The 22,605-nt window shown below is 38.2% G+C and overlaps 1 protein-coding gene across 2 annotated transcripts in view; it reads right to left on the reverse strand.

The window, feature by feature from the left end:
- Window positions 1–299: 299 nt before the first annotated feature.
- The window catches only part of Pcdh19 (protocadherin 19), a 162,427-nt gene continuing 140,121 nt past the window's right edge, over window positions 300–22,605 (reverse strand). For both annotated transcript variants that reach the window (XM_060375701.1, XM_060375699.1), the window contains exon 5: window positions 300–5,997. In XM_060375701.1, the coding sequence (XP_060231684.1) occupies window positions 5,408–5,997 (590 nt within the window). In that variant the 3' untranslated portion in view covers window positions 300–5,407. The remainder of the gene's footprint in view (window positions 5,998–22,605) is intronic.

A 22,605-nucleotide genomic window follows, 5' to 3' on the forward strand; every position in this document is an offset into this window, starting at 1 on the left:
GGCACATGGAAACATCTTTGTCATCCCGGATGTGTAGTGTGTCTCCCTCCTTCTGTAACAATATTAATAGGCCTGGCAATAGAAGGGATTGCAATATAGATGATTGGATTTACTGGATCCAGAAAGAAGCCCTTCTGTTAGGAAGTTGAAAGTTGGTTAGAATAGGAAAGTCAAATGGAAGTCTCTGCCTGAACATCAGTAACTCTACCAGGAGCTGGTTATTTCCAAGTTCTAAAATGCTTCCACCGCCAATCAAGGAGAAAAAACACTCTCCAGGACACATTTCACCAAAATCTCAGTAATTTTTCCATAATAGCCTTTAATACTAAAATGCAATAAATTTTTGAAGCAAACACATTTAAGAGGGAAACAGAACCACCAGATAAAGAGAAACAATGTGGCAGGTAACACCATTTAAAACAGAACTGTAATAATTTAATAAAGCTGCTTTATCATCTTCATAAAATAGACAGAGTGGTGATTCTTTTTTGTCGTTTTTGTTTTTACAATGATTCAATCACTGTGAAAATGTACATAACATACATATCAGCATATACAACCATTTTATCTTCATATAATCAGCAACAGAGACTGCTTAATGAAACATACTGTACTTGCATCCTTCTAAATTGCCACCCTGGTTTGACAGGTAAACAGTAATAATGTCATCAGGCTCATTCCCCTCACTTGAGGAGCGAAGGCGTAAGCCTTTTTCAACTAATACCTTAGCATTCAAATTCCACAAGGAGGTATTTGTTGCTGAATTTCTAGCTAGACCTAGTCTGGCTCTTGGTCATTAGTCTAGACCTAGTCTGGCTCTTGGTCATTAGTCTATATCTTAGTCTTCCTCAGCTGAATGCCAACCAGTGCCAATAAGCATTTACTTAACTGGTGCTGTAAAGGTGTAAGCTGATTTCTTTGCTAAGGTTGACAACAACACTCAGTTAGTAACAAGGTCATCTTTAATTGCCAACACAGCTGGAGCAACAGTCAGCATCATCAGATTTCCCTAATGACCTACAACGCTTTCCAATCAAGGTCAGGTGTTTCTGAGTTGTTCTTTACCAAGAGCGCCTTACAATATATGCTTCAGACAAGGTGGCTGATTTTCTTTGTTTTACAAAAGCAATGTGATTCCTATTTGAAATTAATTCATTTTTGCACAACAAGTGACCCACAGGTCAATTCCAGCTTCACAAGAAAACAAAGAGAGCTGCAACAACTTCATTAGGACAATGTGTTTTGCTCAGGAATATTTCAGTATTTATCAGTATAAAGCCACCCAGTCCCAGTCCCGCCCCATACATCCCCTTTGAATATTACTTTGATACACACTTAAACTAAAGAACAACATCTCAATACACTTTAGTGTTAGCAGATACAATTTGACTCATGACATGACATCCTTAAAATGTAATTTTACCAAGAAGGCAAACACTAGGACTGTGTACAATGGACTTCTTCAGCTCATTTATGCCAGTTTTTCAAAGTCAGAAGGGTGTTATTACCCTGTGAAAAGAGCCAAGTGGACCAGACTTGTCGAGAGTGCCTTGGGGGAACATTTGACATCAAAATGATCCCCATTAAGTGGATTATGTACATTAATAATCCTTTATCCACCTTGGATGCCCAAAAAAGCTATCCCTTTCATCCCTGCCTCTCCCCAAAGTGCCGTTTGTCTTTGCTACTTCAAGTGGACCACTTGTGTTTGTGATATGGTATAAGTAGAAGGAAAAGATATCTGAATTCCCCTTTAATAGCCATATGCTGATGACATGACAGGATCTGAAAGGTACTCTGAGTAGTTTCTAGTTTCAGAGTTTAGAATTACATCTTTCCTTAGTAATCAGTTTCTCACCATGTCAACAAAACAGTATAAATGGCCACCTTAGATCTATAGGGCAAGTTTCCTCGGCAACATTGTCTCCTCAGTGTCTCCTAGGCATCTATCTATGTATACGAAAGGAGATCGTATCCCAAAACAACTGAATAAAAATCTCTAAGGATTAGGCTTTACAAACCTGTGCTTTAACAAGCCCTCAAACTTGAGTGGGCCTCTGACTCATGGATTTCTAAGCCAGATCCTCAGTATTTCTTAAGCAGTTATTCTAGGCAGGGATAGAGAATTGTCCTTTCTATCAAGTTCCTAAGTGATGTTGCTTTGAGACAGTATTTTGAATCACTGTTCTGCAAGAACTGCTGGATTCCATAGCCCACTATCTATTCGGTATCAAAATAGACCCTCATTTTTTTTTTAACTGGCTTCAGAGGATCAATGAAATAATAAGTTTCTTTCAGAACAGGTTCATTTACTAGGATGCATAGGAAAAAGAAAAGTTTCCACAGGGCATTATGGATCACTTCTTCATATTTCTTATTGAATAGCATGTTCCTATATTTGGAAGAAAGCAATCAAACAATGCAAACTAGATTCCTTATGCTAAATAAAGAAGTTTACCTGGCCAGGAAATTTTTAAGCATGTCACATTTCATAACCCAAGGACATCAGAAAAGTGGGATAGAATTATGTAGGACTTGGAAACTAAAATTGTGCCCACATGTTTAAATGTGTAATATGTTTACAGAAAAAAAAAAGGAAAAAAAAATATTTGCCCTGCTGGCCGTGGTAGCTTTTTATCACAAGTTAAAAACGGGTGGGGTAAAATTCCAAGTTGATGGGAAATTTAAGATCATTGCACAAAAGTCCTATTTGCAACCAAAATATGCCTGTAGAACATCCTTACAAAGCCCTCCTAGGATGCACTTGCACTTCCACTAGACAACTGGAAGTGGAAATATATTTCAAAAAAATCTCTGAACTTACTCAGTAAAGAGTTTGGAAAACAAAAATTAAAAAATAATAATAATCTGACTGCCCACTGAGAACAATGTTTTTAGATGGGTAAAAAGATGAATCTAAAGCTGGAAGTAAATTCTGGGGACAGATTTTAGTTACTTTTCTATATTAAAAAAAATAAAAAAAAATCAATGCCACTGCTACTCTGCTTTTAATTGGCTGGCAGTGGCCATACTACATTCCAGCATTCCATTTCCATTTTCGACAATCTTTCAAACTCCCTAGTTCCCACTGAGCAGTGTAAGAAATAAACCTGTAGAAAACTGTCTAATCTGACTACACAGTGACCTTGAGGCACTAGCTAACAGGATAATATCAGATGGATCATGATGAAGAGCAGTCTAAATTCTATAGGCCATCATCTTAACTTAAAGGACACTGGTAAAAAGTTCAATGTGTTAATTAAATAGTCACTTGGAACAAAAAATAAATAACTAATTCATAATCTACTACACTAAAATGAAATAAATTAGAATCGAAAAAAATAAATCAAAGAAAATTAAATGAGGCAAGAAGATGTAAGAGTAATTGATCTCTAACTGTGTCAATATAATGGGGAAATTTGCAGCCACACCAATATTTTGCATGAGGTAGTAGTCAGCACAAAATAGGAAATAAAGGATGGATTTGTAGCTTCATTATAGATGTCCTTTTTTTCCAGAAATCTTCTCCCCTACCTAACCCCATGCCCAGTGCATTACCTATCTCTTCCCTTAAAGCCCTCCCAACTTCCACAAAAGAAAGTATTCCTAGTAACGTATAAAGCTAGGAAATTAGATCAAAATAATGAAAACATTTCAAAGAGATGACTGTATCTACTAAACTTAAGAAAATAAATTCTTTTATGAATTCTAGTGCCCTAACTTCTAGCCATTCTTTCTGCATGTTCTTGAATTACAAAAAAGAGAGAACTAAAAGCTTGTTTTGTTTTGTTTTGATTTTAGAGCAATGATTTTAAGACAAAGGTAGAGCAAAGGTGGTATGTCTCTTTAGTTTATTTTAAATAATGAACTCTTAAGCTGCAAGAATACTATGTTGGCTAGTGAATATTAATAGACAGATGATAAAATCGGGGCATTTGTGCAATATAAAAAATAATAACAAAATAATGGGCAGTTTGTTATTAGTTTTAAAAGGCATATTCCTAGCCTACAGCAAAGAAGAGTTAGCTAAATCTAAAGGATTTTTGTTTTAATAATTTCTTGTTCACATTTTAATCAAAAAGTATTAGTCATAAAAAGACGAGTTCAAGTGTCTGAGTGTCTCCATGTAGAAGGCACAGTAATCAGATTAGTGAAGTTATTACCTGTCTTTTCCTATTTGTACTCTTCATCCTGCTTACTGTATCGTTATTTATAAGCCTAAGATAAAGTGCAATATGGAGCCCAAGATTACAGCCCATGATGCACTTTACCATCTAATTTCAATCATGATTGGGAAAACACTGAATCAGAAAGTATGTGTCTAAAGAGATGGTAATTTAGATCTCAAAATAGACTCACTCATGTTGCATGAGTTTTAGATGATTGGGAGACAGGGAAATTCTCAGCCTGAAAACTGAAAACTTCAGGAGTAACTTTCCTATTGAGGGCCTGAAAATTAGAAAAAAAAAAAAAAATAATGAATCTCAGAAAATTTTCAGCACAGTATTTCTGACAACTGCAAATTAGATAGCAGCATACCCAAAAATGACGTTCTATAATGATCTAGCACAGACCCAGGCAGAAGACTGATAGGCAGAGGAAATCCTCTGCAAGGTGGTGAGCAATCACTACATGAATTAAAAAAATTGAGTATCCACCAAGTACTCAACCTCTAGGTGTGGTGTTGCTCATTCATTTGCTGTCTCTATTGTTTGTATTTTGTTTTTATCTGTATTTTTATTATTTTTTTAGAAAAGAAAACATCAACCTTTAAAAGCCTTTTGCCATCACCACACACATAGCAATTTGCAATATCAAATACAACAACAGCACAGCTAGCAAAAGGGTTCTTAAAGCAGGGGTGTCCACAACAAAGTAGCGGCATTGGAAAGTACTCTAGCTTCAGGAACAACCTTTTGGGGGCTCGATTTCACATCACTGAATCAATGAATAGTACACAATAAATGACCAATAACTTGTCTACACTACAAAAACAGTGGTGAACTTATTAAAGGTGTCCAGAGCTTTTTTTTTTCTTTTTCTTTTTTTTAAACGTAATTCTTCACAAACAATGGTAATTTATATTATCATTTTGACATATAAAAATATATAAATTCAAACACTTAATACATAATACTTTTTCACAACTGAATTTGCCTCTGTTTCCCAACATCAAGGCCCCATGAACAACTCAAGCCAAAGCTAATTTGCTCCAACTGAACACCCCTGCTGCCTGTTGAAACAAGAGGGATTGTCACAGAATGATAGTCACTTATACACTATACATTTAGGGAAAGCTCTGCAATGCAGCCACTCAAGAACCAACCATTGGTGAGCAATTAAAACGAGCAGCTGTTCCATCTTCACTAGCCAATGTGGTTGCTTCTCTCTTCTTCCCCAGACGGGTTTACAGAACAATATCTTTCAGACGCTTCATGCCAGGAGATTCCTTGTCACGACCTTCTTTTAGAATTGGGTTGACCTCGTGCATGACTTTCTCGCTGTCAGCTCCACGGGGCTCAGCTTCAGAAGGACGAGAAGCGCCGTTGTTGGCATGGTGCTCCAAATCATGAGCTGGAGGAGCCAGGGCGACGGTGTAAGACATGGAAGGCTTGGTGGGCAGAGGACTCTTGAGATGGAGTGGGGAGGTGACAGGGCTAATAGCTTCACAGCCGTTGCCTGCTTCCCGGATAGCGCTGTTGACTTTGGGGCTGCAGATGGTCACATCGACAGTCCTCTTGCCTTTCAGGATGGGCCGCTCCTCAGCCGGGTGGCTACTGACATCTTTTCCAAAGGTTGCAAAAGTCCGCTTGGTGGGGCCACAGTCGTCATAAGCCTCAACATCAGCAGCGGTAGCTTCAATGGACAGAGCAATGATGTTCCTCACATGCTCGGGAGACTTGGAGCGGGTAGGCATGGGATTCCGGGGCATCCAGCATCTATCAGAGTGGCCAAGAATCCTGCATTCTTCCCTGCAGTGAAATCCTTCATTCTGGTCTGTAAGAAAAAAAGGAAAATGTCAATGTCATCAGCTTTTCCAAGAATCACTGCAATTTCTAGCTCTGGTCTCTCTGATACCCACAGGTCCTTTTGGGAAATGACATTTGGATAGTCCTTCGTTGCGTTTTAGGACAAGTGTGAAAGAGGATTTTTTTTTAAAAAAGCTATATATCTCCCTCTAAACACTACTGTGTTTGTTTGTTGTTTTTGTTTTGTTTTGTTTTGTTTCTGGTCCTTGCTGTTCCCACTGCTGAAAACCCAAAAATCCTAAAGAAAAGCAAGTTATAATGAAAAAGAATAGTTTTAAGTTAAGTTTATCTTGAGTGCTAAGGTAGAGAGTCAGCAAATTTTTCAACACCTCTTGCTAAAATTCACCTATGTTTGAAACTGCATTTAGCAGAAGAAGTAATGGAAGCATTGTAGGGAATCCAATGTTCACTTTATCAAAGAAACTTGCCTATAATTTTTGTGAACACTATCAACCACTTTCTACCTTACCCATCAGCGATACATGGTGCTTCCGTTTAGATTAATGTGTATTCTCTTTTTGACCATCAGTTCCCCCAAGCAATCACTTCATTGTGACATTTCTATGAATAGATTTCCTGTCAGAATGAATACACTGTGACCTCTTCCTTCCAGAGAACTCACCAGCTTTATTAGCCCTACACACACACACACACACACACACACACACACACACACACACCTCTTATATGTTGGGAATCATTTAAGTAGCCACAAACAAGCTATTTCTTCTTATTTGTTTTAATCTTCACTTTTATTAAGCACCTATTTCCTAATGAAATATAGATAGCTAGTAAGATTGCAAATTATATCAGCTATTAGAGAGAACAAAATAAATGTTCTTCAGAAACAAATTAAAAACAGAAAAAAAAACTACCTAACCTACCTCTCATTTCTGAACATATATTCAAAGAAAAAGAAAATGAAATTGTAACGATCCCTACAAAATCAAATATGTATATATATATATATATATATATATATATAGTTAGGATGAACATTAGGCTAGATCACCCCAGTTGCCCATCAGCAGATGAGTGAATAAAGAAAGCATAGTATGTATGCTTACTGGAATCATATAGCCATAAACAAAAATGAAACTTTATCCTTTGAGACAATGTAGATGAAACTTAAGGATATTACACTGATCAAAATAAGCCAAAACTAAAAAAATAAGTACCACAAGCTATTCATATAAAGAAGCTACAAAAGTAGAATAGTAGCCATTGGAAACTAGGAAAGGCAGAGTTGAAGGATAATAGAAGTAAGCACAAAAGCACCACAAGTTTTAGTGTTCTTTCTTTGGATCTTATTTTTATTTATTATGTATACATTGTTCTGTCTGCATGTGTGCCTGCACACCAGAAGAGGACACCAGATCTCATTACAGATCATTGGAAGCCACCATGTGGCTGCTAGGAATTGAACTCAGGACCTCTGGAAGAGCAGCCAGTGCTCTTAACATTGGGAGGCATTTCTCCAGCCCGCAAGTTCTAGTATTCTAAGGCACACATTCTAGTGGCACTACAATGGAAAATACCTGTTGAATATTTCAGAGGATCTAGAAGAGACAGAGGAGTTGAAGACTCAGAGGAATGAGAAGTAGATCAAAATGCTTATTACACTGATTTAAATAGTACATGCTGCATACATGTGTGAAAATATCACCCCCAAAATATGTTCAGTCCATCCCATGGTACTAAAAAATTAAGGTTTTTGTGATTGCTTTAATTCTACCATTGAAGATATCAAAAGTTAGAATCCACAACTATTAGAGTAACATATTTTTAATCTTTCCATTTCAGGATTTTATTTTGTTCTCAGAGGAGCTTTCTACGAAAAAAAGCTTTACGGAAGCATGGATGCAGGGTCAACATCTGCCTGACCATTGAATAAACATGCATTAAACTGGTTTGTTTATAGCCCTAGCTTTCCAGTTGAACTGATGTTTATTACATTCTAGTATAAGGATGACTTAATGAAAATTTTCATCATATTACACAATGCTTCACAATATGATCAGCTTAACATTTACAAAAATAAATCCTTGAGGTATTGAAGGAGGTAGGAATACTAGAACACAAAAGCAAAAGGTATTCATATGAATGCATATGTATTAAATATAGGTGTGTTTATCATACAAAAACAGAGAGAGAGAGTGAAAGCAGAAAAATTGGAAATGTATGCTGAGATTCCATTTTTGTAAAAGTTAGAAGCTAATATATAAGGAGCTTTCCCAAAATGAGTCTATACATAACACACCTGTCTTGTGGACTTGTATTTCTGTGTGTGTTTCTTTAATTAAAAAGATAGTAAATGGCACATGAGAGAAAACCAGTGGGAGAAGTTAGATGGTAAAGACTTCATCCATGTTCAGTCCAGATTTGAAGACAATGATGAACATGACACTTGACCTCATTTAAGCTATTTAAAATTTGTCTAAAGAAAAACTATTTTCTGTGTATCTGGATGAAAAAATTACCAACATTTTTAATATGTATATTTCTTGAACCATTGCAGTGCTTAAGAATGAAGCACTCAGAATTATGCATATCTGAAAGCAAATAACAAATGAGCATTATCACCAACAAGAAAAGTGCCTGCCACAGAGACAAGACAATTCTTCAAATGCTAGCACAGTTTTGCATCATGACTTCATAAATAGCTACTCATGTGAAAAATGAAGGGTTTGTCAGACCCCTTTCTCTGTCCCTTATTTGCAAACTCCAAGGGATGCCAACTAATATTTTATCACAATTCAACATGCATACATTCTTGTAGAAGAATACAATACAAATCAATGGAAACATGCTTGTACATACAAGGAATACACTTTGTGAAAGCCCCAAACACATGAATGGAAGAGTTGCTACACCTCATGTCAGTTTCATTTAAATCTATGCTTTCCTTGGGAAGCCCTAGGATTGTTATAGTAGAACCAAATTTACAGCTTCAGGGTGTTCCTAATAAGAAAACCTTACCTTTTAAGGTATATCTAATAACTTTCGTTTTTGTTTCCTTTTTTAAAATTTGTCTTTAATTTATACATTCACTTCACATCCCAATCATAGCTCCATCCCTCCTCTCCTCCAGGTACCCACCTCTCACCCTCTTCCCCCACTCCCTTTTCTCCTCAGGGAAAGGGAGGCTCCCCCAACCCACCCCAGCACATCAGGTCACATCATGACTGAGCTCATCCTCACTCACTGAGGACACGGAAGGCAGCCCCAAAAGGGGAACTGATTGAAAGCAAACAACAGAGACCATGCCATAAACAGCACCCACTCAACTCACTAGAGAACTGACAGGAAGGTTAAACTGCTAACAGGCTACACATGTGTATGTGGCCCAAGTCCAGGCCATGCATGTGCCTTGGTTGGTGCTTCCATCTCCACAAGCCCCCATGGGTTTAAGTTAGTTGACTCTGTTGGTCTTCTAGTGGAGTCCCTGTCCCCTCTGGGTCCTTCCATCATTCCACCCCCTACTCTTCCACCTGGACTTCCTGAGCTCCACATATGCTTGGCTGTGACTCTCAGAATCTAATTAAATCAGCTGATGGGTGGGACCTCTCAGAGGAATAACAGCTATAAAAAATTAGTATCAATTTGAGGGGGATGAGATATGTGGTAAAGAAGTAAAAATAAATACAGTTTAATTATTGACTTCCATTTTTATAAATCAAAGCAATTATTTCCATAAGCTAGTAGGAATAAAAATCCAGAATGCAATGAAATGTATATTCATTTTGTTCCTATATCAAGGCACAAATGTAGAAAGGCCTTCACCTGTAATCCCTAAATCCATAGACATATGATTAGATCAAAATATTAGATTGTAGCCTAACATTAAACTTATGCTACAGGTCACTTGATGACAATTCTAGAGTATAGCAGTGGTGAGCCACTTAAAGTAGACTCTGCCCATTGAAATCAACATTCATTACTTTCTGGTAGGGGTTGTTGTTGTTGCTGTTTTTTTTTTTTTTATTCACTCAAGTAGCTCTCTTTAAATTTTCAGATGTTTACAATACCATGCAGTAGGAGAATCCCACTCTTATGTTAACCTCAATTCCAAGTATGTTATTCCTTCCAGTATTCTAGGTTGTTTTCAAATGAACAGGATGAGAAAGCACAGATCTCTAGTACACACAGACAAAAATAAAAAATAAAAATGCCAGGTATAATTGTTTCCTAAATGTTATGAAATCAGTCTTCTCAGAAGACTCTTTGTCAAAAATATGCTCACCTTCCTCTTATCAACTACATAAATGAAAAAAGAATCAATGTCTGGAAAAAAAAAAACATAAACTAACATAGTACCCTCAAAAATGTCCAAGATAGTGGTGACCAGCACTCACAGTATCTGAGAAGCAGAGCATCTGAAACTCTGAAATTGGTGGAGGGGAATCTAAAGCCAGAAAAATCGACACTGAGGCTTCCTGAACAAAAGTTGAGACCTTTAGATTCAAGTCATTGTGGACTTTTCTAGGGAGAGAGAGAAGCGAACTTTTGAACCCCATGCAATTCCCTGTTTTGGGCCTCCCTCCTTGGTGGAGCCAGCTCACAGTGCCAGAGGCCTTCAGCACAGAACTCACTGCCTGGGGACTGAGACAGCAGAGGCGGGGCTCCAGCTCTGAGCTCCTCAGCTGCAGCTGCTAGCTGTAACTGCCTTTCGGGTCCCAGATCAGTGGTACCATCTTCCCGGGTCCTGGGTTGGCAAGACCCTAACCCTAACCCTCTATAAGTGGACTTAGAGAGGGGCAGGGAGGTGATGAGGAAGGGAGGGTGGATTGGGAGGGAATGAGAGAGAGAGAGCTACAGCTGGGATACAAAGTTAATAACCTGTAATTAATATAAAGAATAAAAATTTAATTAAAATTGTGATCATCCTAAGCATAATAATCACATTTGATAAGCCCATCCCAGTTATACATGAGATAGATTAATACACTATTTTCTTGGATTAATTATGTGAATTCATATTCACCGTTCTCATTTATGTGAGTAAACATGAATCTAAAAGATCCATTGGACCTACATCAGATAGTTATATTTCTTTAGGTGCTTACTAGAGACAGTGAATTTCTGTTTATTAGTTTGGCTTCAAATAGCATGACATTTCTGTCAATATGATTAAAATGAAGTGTAATTATACCCATTTTTTTGTCTAAGAGAAATCATGGTAAATAGGAACAGATTAAAAGTACTCCAAATCATAATTTAAGTTTAGTAAAGAAGTTCATTGTAACATTAAACGTGAGAATAGCACAATAAAAACATCCTCTATTGATATTAATAAAGACAGATTGTGTAAAAGAAAAAGAAGAAAATAATTTGAAAAGGAAAAAAAGACTACTATAGGTAAATATTATGTGCCTGCCATTACAACAATTGGGTATTACACAGTGGTGTGAAACTAGAGAGGAGCCCTTTTGTAGCAAACATCACAAATAGTCAGAACACAAGCTCTTGCTTAAATAGCCTAATATTTTACCAATTCCCTGTTACATTTCCCCTAAAGACCATGTGTGTGATTTAATATTTTCTTACATCTCTATCTAAAACTATTGGATTAAACTTAGGCAAGGTGTAAAATTCTAAAATCCACATATAGTTGTGATGATTCAATCATTGCCATAAGCAAGTGAGTGAAAGTATGTGGGTACTTTTTTAAGATAAACTTCTTTTTATGTGTTTGAGTGTTTTCCTTCTATGTATGTAGGTGAATTGTGTGCATGCCTGGTATCTGAGGAGGCCAAAAGAGGATGGGGAATCATTTGGGACTTGAGTACAAATGATTTTAATGTGCCATGTGGGTGCTGGAAACTGAATGTGGATCTTAAGAAAGTGGAGCCACTGTTTTTCAACTCTGAGCTATCTCTCAAACCCCAAGGCACGTGGTTTTAATTCAAACACATATAGGACTAAAGTAGAATGATAAATTTGACAATTGGTCTCTTCTATTTCTGACATTATCCTCAGGGCTTACAACTCAAGAAAAAAAATTGGGTGCCTAAATATGGAAGAGGGACATAAATCATGGTATCATAGAAGTCTTTACTTGTTTTAATTGTTGAAGAGTATTCCATTGTGTAAATGTATCACAATTTCTGTATCCATTCTTCAGTTGAGGGACATCTGGGTGGTTTCCAAATTCTGACTATTACAAATAAAGCTACTATGAACAAGGATGAGCAAATGTCCTTGTTGTATACTTGAGCATGTTTTGAATATATACTTAGGAGTGGTGGTATGGCTGGATCTTGAGGTAGCACTATTTCTAATTATCTGAGAAAGCACCATATTTATTTCCAAAGCAGTTGTACAAATTTACTTTCCCACCAGCAATGGAGGAGGGTTCCCCTTTCTCTGCATCTTCTCCAGCATGTATTGTCACTTGAGTTTTTGATCTTAGCCATTCTGATGGGTGGGTGTCAGCTGAAATCTCAGGTTGTTTTGATTTGCATTTCCCTGATGCCTAAGGACATTAATCATTTCTTTAAATGTTTCTTGGCCACTCGATATTCTTCTACCCAGCAGGGTATCAAAGCAGATGCTGAGACTCATAGGTAAATTTTGGGCAGAGTGCAGGTAATCTTTTGAAAGGAGATAGAAAGACCTTAAGGGTACAGGAGCTCAACAAAAAGAGCATCAGAACCAAAAATTCTGGGCACAGGGGTCTTTTCTGAGTTTGATACTCCAACCCAGGTCCATGCATAGAGATAACCTAGAACCCCTGCACAGATGTAGCCCATGACAGCTCAGTCTCTAAGTGGGTTCCCTAGAAAGGGGAACAGGGACTGTTTCTGACATGAACTCAGTGGCTTGCTCTTAGATCACCTCTTCCTGAGGTGGGAGCAGCCTTACCAGGCCACAGAAGAAGTCAATGCAGCCAGTCCTGATGAGACCTGATAGGCTAGGGTCAGAAGGAAGGGGAACAGGATCTCCTTTATTAGTGGACTTGGAAAGGGGCATGGGAGGAGATAAGGGATAGAGGGTTGGATTGGAAGGGAATGAGGAAGGGAGCTACAGCTGGGATACAATGTGAATAATCTGTAATTCATAAAAAAAATAAAAAAATTTAAAAAAGAAAACAAAAAATAAAAAAGAAATCTTTACTTCAAAACAGTTGTTTTAGACAAAGAAGGAGGAAAGAAAGAATGGGGAAAGAGGTAAAGCTCCTGAAGTATACATAGTGATCAATAATTCTATTATTATTTGTTATCAGAGCTTTGATTAGAGAATTTCCAATCATATGGCAACAAATAAATAAACAAAAAATAAATCTTCAAAACATCAGCCTTCCAAAGTTGTAGCAGGCACAACAGACAATAATAATTACATTGTGATGTACAAATACATAATTCAAATAGAAAAAAAAAAACCAGAATCTTCTTTTATACAAACAGTAAAAGTTTGCACAGCAAGTAATACAATCTTTGAGATATAAAGCAGGTAACTTTCAGATAAAGGCAAACACTGTGCTTCAATAATAGAGTCTATTATTATTTGGTCTTATTTAAAGTAATAATGACAACTCTGGCTTTGTTAAAGTTCCAGAGTTCTAGAAGAAGAGAGGAGCTGAGATGCTCTGTTGGATATCTATAGTATCCAGTCAAAATGAATGTGGTCAACAAAATCACTAATTCTTTACTGTGATTTGAAGTTGGAGTACATTATCTCAAAGATGTTAATGATCACAGATAAGACTCTAGCACTAAAATAGTTCAAGGCTACAGTTGTAAGAGCACTGTATTAAAGGTGATTGGCAAATAGGAAAACAGAAAGAAAAACATCAAGTGAGTTTCAACTACTATAAATTCTAAGTAGCAACAATAATCCAACATATAACAAGTGATATGTTATTTAGAAAATCTTCCTGGATTGGACCATTACACACCTACATAACTTGCTCTTCTTTTTATCAACCCATGGGCAAGACAATCTACAACCAAAACAGGGTCAATTTCTGTAAAGCATAATGGAGAATATTTTTATGAGGATTATGAAGAAGGTAAGTATCATTAAAATTGGCCACATTTGCCCAAACAAGGAAGCACAGTAGAGATGGCACAGTGGTGAATATCATTTGCACATCTTTCAAAGGACTAGAATTTGGCTCCCAGCACCCAAGTCAGGTGGATTCACAAGTGAATGTAACTGCAGCACAAGGGAAGTTGATGCCCTCATCTAGTCTCCATAGGTACTTACACACATAGGGCATATAATCCTACACATACACACAAATAAAAAGTGTCTTTAAATGAAACACAATTTTTGATAACCATCCCTACCTAAGTAACTTCTATTCCTCTGAAGCAGAAATAAACAAAAATTGCCTAGAAATATCTTTACTTATTTTTCAATTTATTTTTTAATTTATTCGCATTGTATCCCAACTGGAGGCCCTTCCTTTATCCCCTCCCAACCCCCCTCCTCACTCCCTTATCTCCTCCCATGCCCCTCCCTCAGTCCACTGAAAGGAGAGTTCTTCCATCCCTTCCCCTGACCCAAGCCTATCAGGTCTCATCAGAACTGTCTGCATTATCTTCCTCTGTGGCCTGGTCACCTCAGGGGGAGGTGACGAAAGAGCTAGTCACTGAGTTCATGTCAAGACAGCCTCCGTTCCCCTTATTACAGAACTCACTTGAAGATTGAGCTATCATGAGCAACATCTGTGCAGAAGTTCTAAGTTATATCCATGAATGGTCCTTGGTTGAAGAAATTTGCAAGCAAATGGTAAGAACTAAGAATGATCATCCTGAGTGAGGTATCCCAAAGGCATAAAGAACACATGGTATATAATGACTTATAAGTGGATATTAGACATGTAATAAAGGATAAACTTACTAAAAACAGTACACATAAAGAAGCTAAGCAAGGAGGAGGACCCTCGGTAAGATGTTCAATCCCCATTTAGAAGGGCAAAGAAGATGGACATCAGAAGAGGAAGAAAACAGGGAACAGGACAGGAGCCTACCACAGAGAGCCTCTGAGAGACTCTATCCAGCAGTGTATCGAAGATGAGACTCATAGCCAAACTTTGGTCAGAATGCAAGGAATCTTATAAAAGAAGAAGGAGATAGAATGACCTGGAAAGGACAGGAGCTCCAGAAGGAGAGCAACAGAACCAAAAAATCTGGGCCCAGGGGTCTTTTCTGAAACTTTACTTATTTTTATCATAAGAAACAGATCCCCACTTTTATTAGGGATGACAAACTGCGTCATTAAAAACAATTCACTGGACTTCCTTCCAGATAGGCATGATCATATAACTAAGACCAAAACAACCTTATGAAGACAGGATGTGATAAAAACTTGAAAGAGATGTGATTTATCTGGAGACTATATGTCCTTATTTTTTTCATGATTTGTCTTATCTGGAACAGAATCATAGTAACTAAAGATGCAATATCTATCTTACTAGCCATGAAATAACTCTCTAAGGATGAAAATCATGAGCCTTCAGGTGACAAAATAAAAAGATATAAAAACTTTTGGGGGCTGAAAATATACAGCCACCTCATCAGAGTTGAACTGTCCTTATAGAAAATGCAGGAACTCCACAGGAGACCAACAGAACCAAAAAACCTGGGCCCCAGAGATCCTGCAAAGATCCATACTCCAATCAAGGACCATGCACGAGGAGGACTTAGAGCCCCTGCTCAGATGTAGCTGATAGGCTGCTCAGTTTCCAAGTGGGTTCCCAAGTAAGGGATACAGAGGCTGTTTCTGACATAAACTCAGTGGCTGGCACTTTGATCACCTTCCCGTGGGGGGGAGGGAGCAGCCTTACTAGGCCACAGCAGAAGATGATTCAGCCAGCCTTGATGAGACCTGAAAGGCTCGGGTCAGATAAAAAAGGAGAAGGTCCTCCTCTATTAAAGGACTAGGGAAAGGGCATAGAGGGTTAATACGGAGAGTAGGCAGGACTGAGAGGAGAGGATGGAGGGGGCTACAGCTAAGATAAAAAGTTAATACATTGTGATAAATTAATTAATTAATTAATTAATTTTTTAAATGAATGAAATGAGAAACAGTCAAATTAGAAGTGGTTTAGAGTGGTTTTCAGGAGATATAATATACATTTGAAATCCAATTGAAAATATAATTTTTCAAAGTGAAAGTTTCCTATCTTAGAAACAGTTAGCAGGGCGGGACTGTTATAAATACAGAATTTTAACTTAGTTTAAAATGTGGTCAATGAAATGAATGTGTCATTTAAAAATATCAAACACTGTTTCTTAACATCTAAAAACAAGCCAGATTTCCATAAAATATAGACTAATATGACCTAATATAAACCTTTCAGATTTACAGGAGAAACTGATGTACTCTGGCAAAGTAAATAAAAATATTACTGAAATATTACAAGACTTCATAACAAAGTCCATATACAATCTATTATGCCATGGAATTACCAAAAGAAAGACTTTTTCAAGAAAGAATTCCTTAAGCACTTTCAAGGCCTTCAGAATCCAAAGGAAAAAAACGTCTATTCTATCTATAACTTGACAAAGCCCTCAGAGTACTAATGGGTTAAGGAAAGAAGGACAGGAATGTTGAAAAAGGAACAAGAATAGGAAACACTGTGTGTGACTCAGATACTCTGTTTGCTTGGATCAGATTGATATTTTGAAAATTAGCTTTGCTTGGATGTTAAGATGCAAGGAGAAAAGTACTTTCTAATTATCTAGCAAAAATTCAATGAAGACTTGAGGACAACTTAAAGCCACAGGGAGTAGGATTGTGTTCACTTCATAAAGTAAAAATAAGCCACAAAAGACAGTATTCCTTCTGTAAAAACATGTATGAGAAATCCATGAAGGTTGACACAACTGGTTTTACAAATTTTTCATTAATTACACTTTATCCACTTTGTATCTCCCCTATAGCTCCCTCCCTACTCCCCTCCCAATCCTTTCCCTTCCTCTCCCTTCTCCACCCATGCCCCTCCCCAAGTCCACTGATAGGAGAGGTCTTCTTTTCCTTCCTTCTGATCCTAGTCTATTATTAGGTCTCATCAGGAGTGGTTGCATTGTCTTCCTCTGTGGCCTGGAAGGCTGCTCCTCCCTCAAGGGGAGGTGATCAAAGAACAGGCCAATCAGTTCATGTCAGACAAAGTCCCTCTTGCCATTACTATGGAACCCACTTGGACAGTGAACTGCCATGGGCTACATCTGTGCAAGGGTTCTAGGGTATCTCCATTCATAGTCCTTGGTTGGAGTATCAGTCTCAGGAAAGACCCCTGTGCTCAGATTTTTTAGTTCTGTTGCTCTCCATGTGGAGCTCCTGTCCTCTCCAGATCTTACTATTTCCCACTTCTTTCATAAGATTCTCTGCACTCTACCCAACAGTTGGCTATAAGTCTCAGCATCTGCTTTGATAATCTGCAGGGCAGAACCTTTCAGAGCCCTCTGTGGCAGGCTTCTAACTTGTTCCCCGTCTTTTCCTTTTTCTGATGTCCATCCTCTTTGCCTTTATGGATGGGGATTGAACATTTTAGCCAGAGTCCTCCTTCTTGATTAGTTTCTTTAGGTGTACAGATCTTAATAGGTTTGTCCTATATTATATTTTACAGACTTAAGAACCAATAATACTAAGCCATCCTGTAGCCAGTCTAATTCTGTTGAAACTTGGGTTATAAATTTTACTGCACACAGCTACTTGTTATCTTACTCCCATCTGCCTGGATTACTGCCCTACTTTTTTTTTCTTCCCTAACTTTTTGTTTTCCACTTCCCTAGCTTTCTAACTCTTAGAAGTCCTTCCCATAGCACTATGCTTGGATACACAGCAGACAGAATCAGTAGGGTGGCAGAATTATAATTGACATTTGAAAACACTGATGTGCTTTTATTTGACATATGTAAAAAATTGCTCTCCACAAACCAGTTCTTAATAAACAGAGAAAATTCTCTTCATTTTTTTCATTATCTGGGGATATATATTAAGAAATGCCAGTGATTATAAGATCTTTATCAAATTGAGACAATCGTTTTACGTTGGTAATTTAGCAGAGCTCTCAGTAAATGACACCCAAAATTTATGGAATGAGGAAGAATAGACACAGCTTCTGGTGGAGAAGGGTCAGGGTGGGGATGGAGTATTGCAACAAAAGTTACTGAACATGGCATAGTAATGCTGCCAAAAATAAAAACTAGAAGAGAGAGTGAGAGAGAAAACAGGCAGTTCAAACTAGCCTAGCTTGGCATTATCAGGATGGTTGACAATCACTGGGAATTCTAAAAAGGTTAATTTTGGCTTGGCACAAGAAAGGAAGCTGAAAATATGGATGAATCTCAAGCTTGTCCCAGACAATTTGATAAATTTAGCCTTAGTTATCAAGTGCCACCCAATCCTCAGCCCATGGAGCCAAAATGTACACAAACTTCTCTCCTCATTCATGGTCTGTACACCTGCAATTTACTTACCATGAATGGGAATAGGTTTAAAAGATGGACCTTTCAGAATTCAAAGAAATTGAATTATCTTCAATGGAATATTTAGTGCTGAACTGGTTGAAGAAACAAAGTTAAAACATATTGAGGTATAAATGCTTGATAATTATGATAGATGACAGTGTGGCATGTGCAGTTCATTTACTCTAAGTTGCCATTTTCACAGTCACAACAGTTCCTAGGATTTTCATTTTTGTATTGGTTCTCAATTCAATTCAGTCCATAAATAACAGATATCAGCATGTTTACACATATAAATCATTTGTGCTGATTCATGGAGAACAAGAAAATGGAGACTATACAGAAAATTGAGGCAGAGAAGTAAGAAGTGGTGACAGTGACTAAGATAAGCAGAGATTAAGTAGACTAGGTTCTTTGTATTTGTCTACTGTGATGGAAAAAATTATATGACAAACTACTGGGCTTCATCTAAGTGCTTAGAAACCATTTGAAAAGGTATCTTTATAGATAAAATATGAGATGACACAGAAGGTCACTGAACTATTCCCTTCAATGCAGAACACTGAGATAAGCAACTCTGAATGACATGACACTGTTTTATAGGGTTTTGCTGTAAGATTCACAGAATTAAGCTCCTTAGCCCATGCCACTGGGACTCTTACAACACCTAGTCCGATCTCTGAAGAATTCAATCTATGTGTTTGATTTTGTGTAGATTAAACACATCAGAGCATTTCACACTTTCAGGAAGCAGTTGTGTTGCTGGCAAAGTGGAGTCTATGTCGTGCTCACCAGGAGCTCTGATTCCAAACATTGCTGTAATTTGGTTTCATTCATTCCCAGAAAAATAGAAAAACTACTAGTATATTTTGAAATTGTGCAAAAGCTGTTTTGTGATAGATTTGAACTTCTTGGTGCCTGAGACAAAAGCACATAGTAAGGATAACATAAGTAATGTTGGCAGACAAAGCAAGAAAATTTAAGGTATGTTAACCAGGAGAAAGAAAAATTCTTATCACACAATTTGGGATATAGCTTGATGATCAGAGTGTTTGCCTAGCATATGGGAGATTCTTAGTTTTACTTCCAGCACTGAAAAGAAAATGGTGGAATGGATACAGAAAATGTGATACATTTACACAATGGAATACTACTCAGCTATTAAAAACAAAGAAATCAGATCCAAGATGGCAGCACCTGAAGGACAATGTGTCTGATAAGCAGGACAGAACTGACTGCACAGCAACAAACAGACCAAACTCTGGGCCCTAAAACACCAGTGACTGTGTTTCCCAGGTGACAGAACACCCCACAATATAGGAAGCAATCAGGTGTTCAGGTCACCCAACTAAACCCCAGAAGAGATCCTGGGTCCCAGCAGGCACTCAGTCGCCAGCCCAGAGCCACACATCTGTGTGCTCTGATCACCATCCCAGACTAAACTGAGGGCCCCACAATACCAGAGACTGAGATTTCCCATCCAGAGAAAACCCCACAGTGAAAGAAGCAATCAGGACCAACCTCAGGTCACCCAGACAATCCCTGGAAAATGACCCAGGGTTCAGCAGGTGGTCAGCCTGGTACCAGCCCAGTGACAGGCACACAACTCACCATCACAAACAGAACTGTAGGAACCAGGGCACCAGAGACTGGGTTTCTCTGTCAGGAGGAAACCCCATAGGGAGGGAAACAGCAGGTCCAGAGCACTCAGCTGACCCCACCCCCACCCTCAGAAAGGGGAAAAGTTCCTAGGTTGCTGCATGCGCCAGTTGCCACCTTGGAGCTACTCACCTGTGCTTGAGTGCTCTACTCACCATGCCAGACTGAACTATAGACCCCAAAACACCACAGACTGGGTCTCCCTGTTGGAAGGAAATCCCACAGTGGAGGAAACATCAGGTCCTACTGCAGGACAGCCAGCTCCACAAAAGTTTCTGGGCTCCAGCAGGCTCCAGGTTCTAGCCTCAAGGTGCATGCATGAGTGCTACTCCTACCTCCCACTGATTACCTCTTGGGTTTTGGGGCAGAGAACTCCAACCTCAGACCAACAGAGACCTAGGATCAACGGGATAAGCACTAGACACTGCACCAAGGCACAACCTGCCCCCCTAGCTAAACTGAACAATCTGCAGGGCTCCCAAGTTCTTGAAGAGGGTTACACCCAGCAAACACATGCTAAGAACAGCAGCAGCAGCCCACTAAATTCAGAGCAAGACAGCCAGTGGCAGGGCAGCTGTCTCCAGGACTTCTCCTGGTGAGAGAAGCCAACCCCCCCCACACACACACTGACTACTAACGACCATAGTTACCACACAGGTCCATAAGCCTGAGGTGAGCTGTGACAATTCCTGAGAAACACTGCCATTTGGTTGACCATAACCAAAAAGCTGAAGAGGTTTCCTTCAGGAACAACCATCTTGCTGCTCAGGGGATTCTCTCCACCCCAGGATTCCAGGAGGTAGCAGAAACAAATGGCCAACACCCGAGACAGCTGGATGGATAAGGGTCAGAGAAAAAGCACAAGCAACAAAAGCACAACCATCTCCAGAACCCAGTTATCCAGGGGCAAGCGGCCCTGGACACCCTGTCATAAGTTAAATCCAAGAAGATGACCTAGCATCTATGCTTATGAAGAGGGTAATAGAGGAAACAAATGAAATACATAGAAAATTAGAGGAAGATAAAGTCAAACAGATTGTGCCCATCCATGAAGAGTTAGAAGATAAAGTCAGATTATGGCCATCCATAAAGAAATACAGAAAGATACAGCCAAAGAGTTTGTAGCCTTCAAAAAGGAAATAATTAAGTCACTGAAAAAAAATAAAAGAAACAGAGGAATGTTCACACAGGTGAAGCAATTGAAAAAACAGGAAATGTAATAAGACATGTGAAGGAATTTTAAAAAGGGTTCAACATGTGAAGATAGAAATGGAAAAAAATTAAAGAAAACACAAATGGAGGAAATCGTGGAGAGAAAGACTTAGGGAAGAAAACAGGAACTAGAGGTGAGCATAACCAACAGACAACAAGAGATGTAAGAAAGAATCTCAGATGTGGAAGAAAATCATGTATCCATCAAAGAAAATGTTAAATCTAAAAACTTCCTTATAAAAATTGTCCAAGAAATCCAAGACAACATGAAAAGATAAAACCTAAGAATAATAGAAATGGAGGAAAAAGAAGATTTTTGGCTTCTCACAGAAAATATTTTCAACAAAATCATAAAAGAAAATTTCCCCAATTAAAGAAGAGGCCTATAAGCATACAAGAGGCCTATAGAACATCTAATAAATTGGACCAGAAAAGAAAATCCTCCTGCCACATAATAATCAAAACAGTATACAGAACAAAGAAAAAAAATACTAAAAGCTGCAAGGGAAAAGGGCCAAGTAACATATAATGGCAAACCCATCAGAATCACACCTGACTTCTCAACAGAGACTATGAAAGCCAGAAGGGCCTGGACGGATATCCTACAGACCTAAGAGAACACAGATGTCAGCCCAGGCTACTATACCCAGCAAAACTCTCAGTCATCAAATATGGAAAAAACAAGATATTCAATGACAAAAACAAATTTAAACAAAACTTACCCACAAATGTAGGGTTTCAGAAGATACTATAAGGAAAAATACAACCCAGGAAAGCTAGCTAGGGTCAGAAAAACACAGGAAATAAATAACTTCACTAGAGCAAAACTAAAAGTAGTCGAGCACACAAACACACTTCCACAACCAACAGCAAAATCAAAGGACCTAACAGCCACTGGTGATTAATTTCTCTCAACATTGATGGACTCAACTCTCCAATAAAAAGACACAGACGAACAGAATGGATGCATAAACTAGACCCAACAATCTGTTGCATACAAGAAACACACCTAAATCACAAAGATAGACATTACCTGAGATTAATGGGCTGGGAGAGTTTTCCAAGCAAATGTACACAAAAAGCAAGCATGAGTAGCCATTCTAATATCTAAAAAAAAAAAATTGAATTTCAACCAAAATTAGTCAAAGGAGATAAGGAAGGTCACTTCATACTCATTAAAGGAAAATTACACCAAGAAAACATTACAATTCTGAGCATCTATGCCCCAATTACAAGGGTACCCACATTTATAAAAGAAACATTAATGAAACTTAAACCACACATAG

Source organism: Meriones unguiculatus, chromosome X, assembly GCF_030254825.1.
Source record: "Meriones unguiculatus strain TT.TT164.6M chromosome X, Bangor_MerUng_6.1, whole genome shotgun sequence".
Classification (NCBI taxonomy): domain Eukaryota; kingdom Metazoa; phylum Chordata; class Mammalia; order Rodentia; family Muridae; genus Meriones; species Meriones unguiculatus.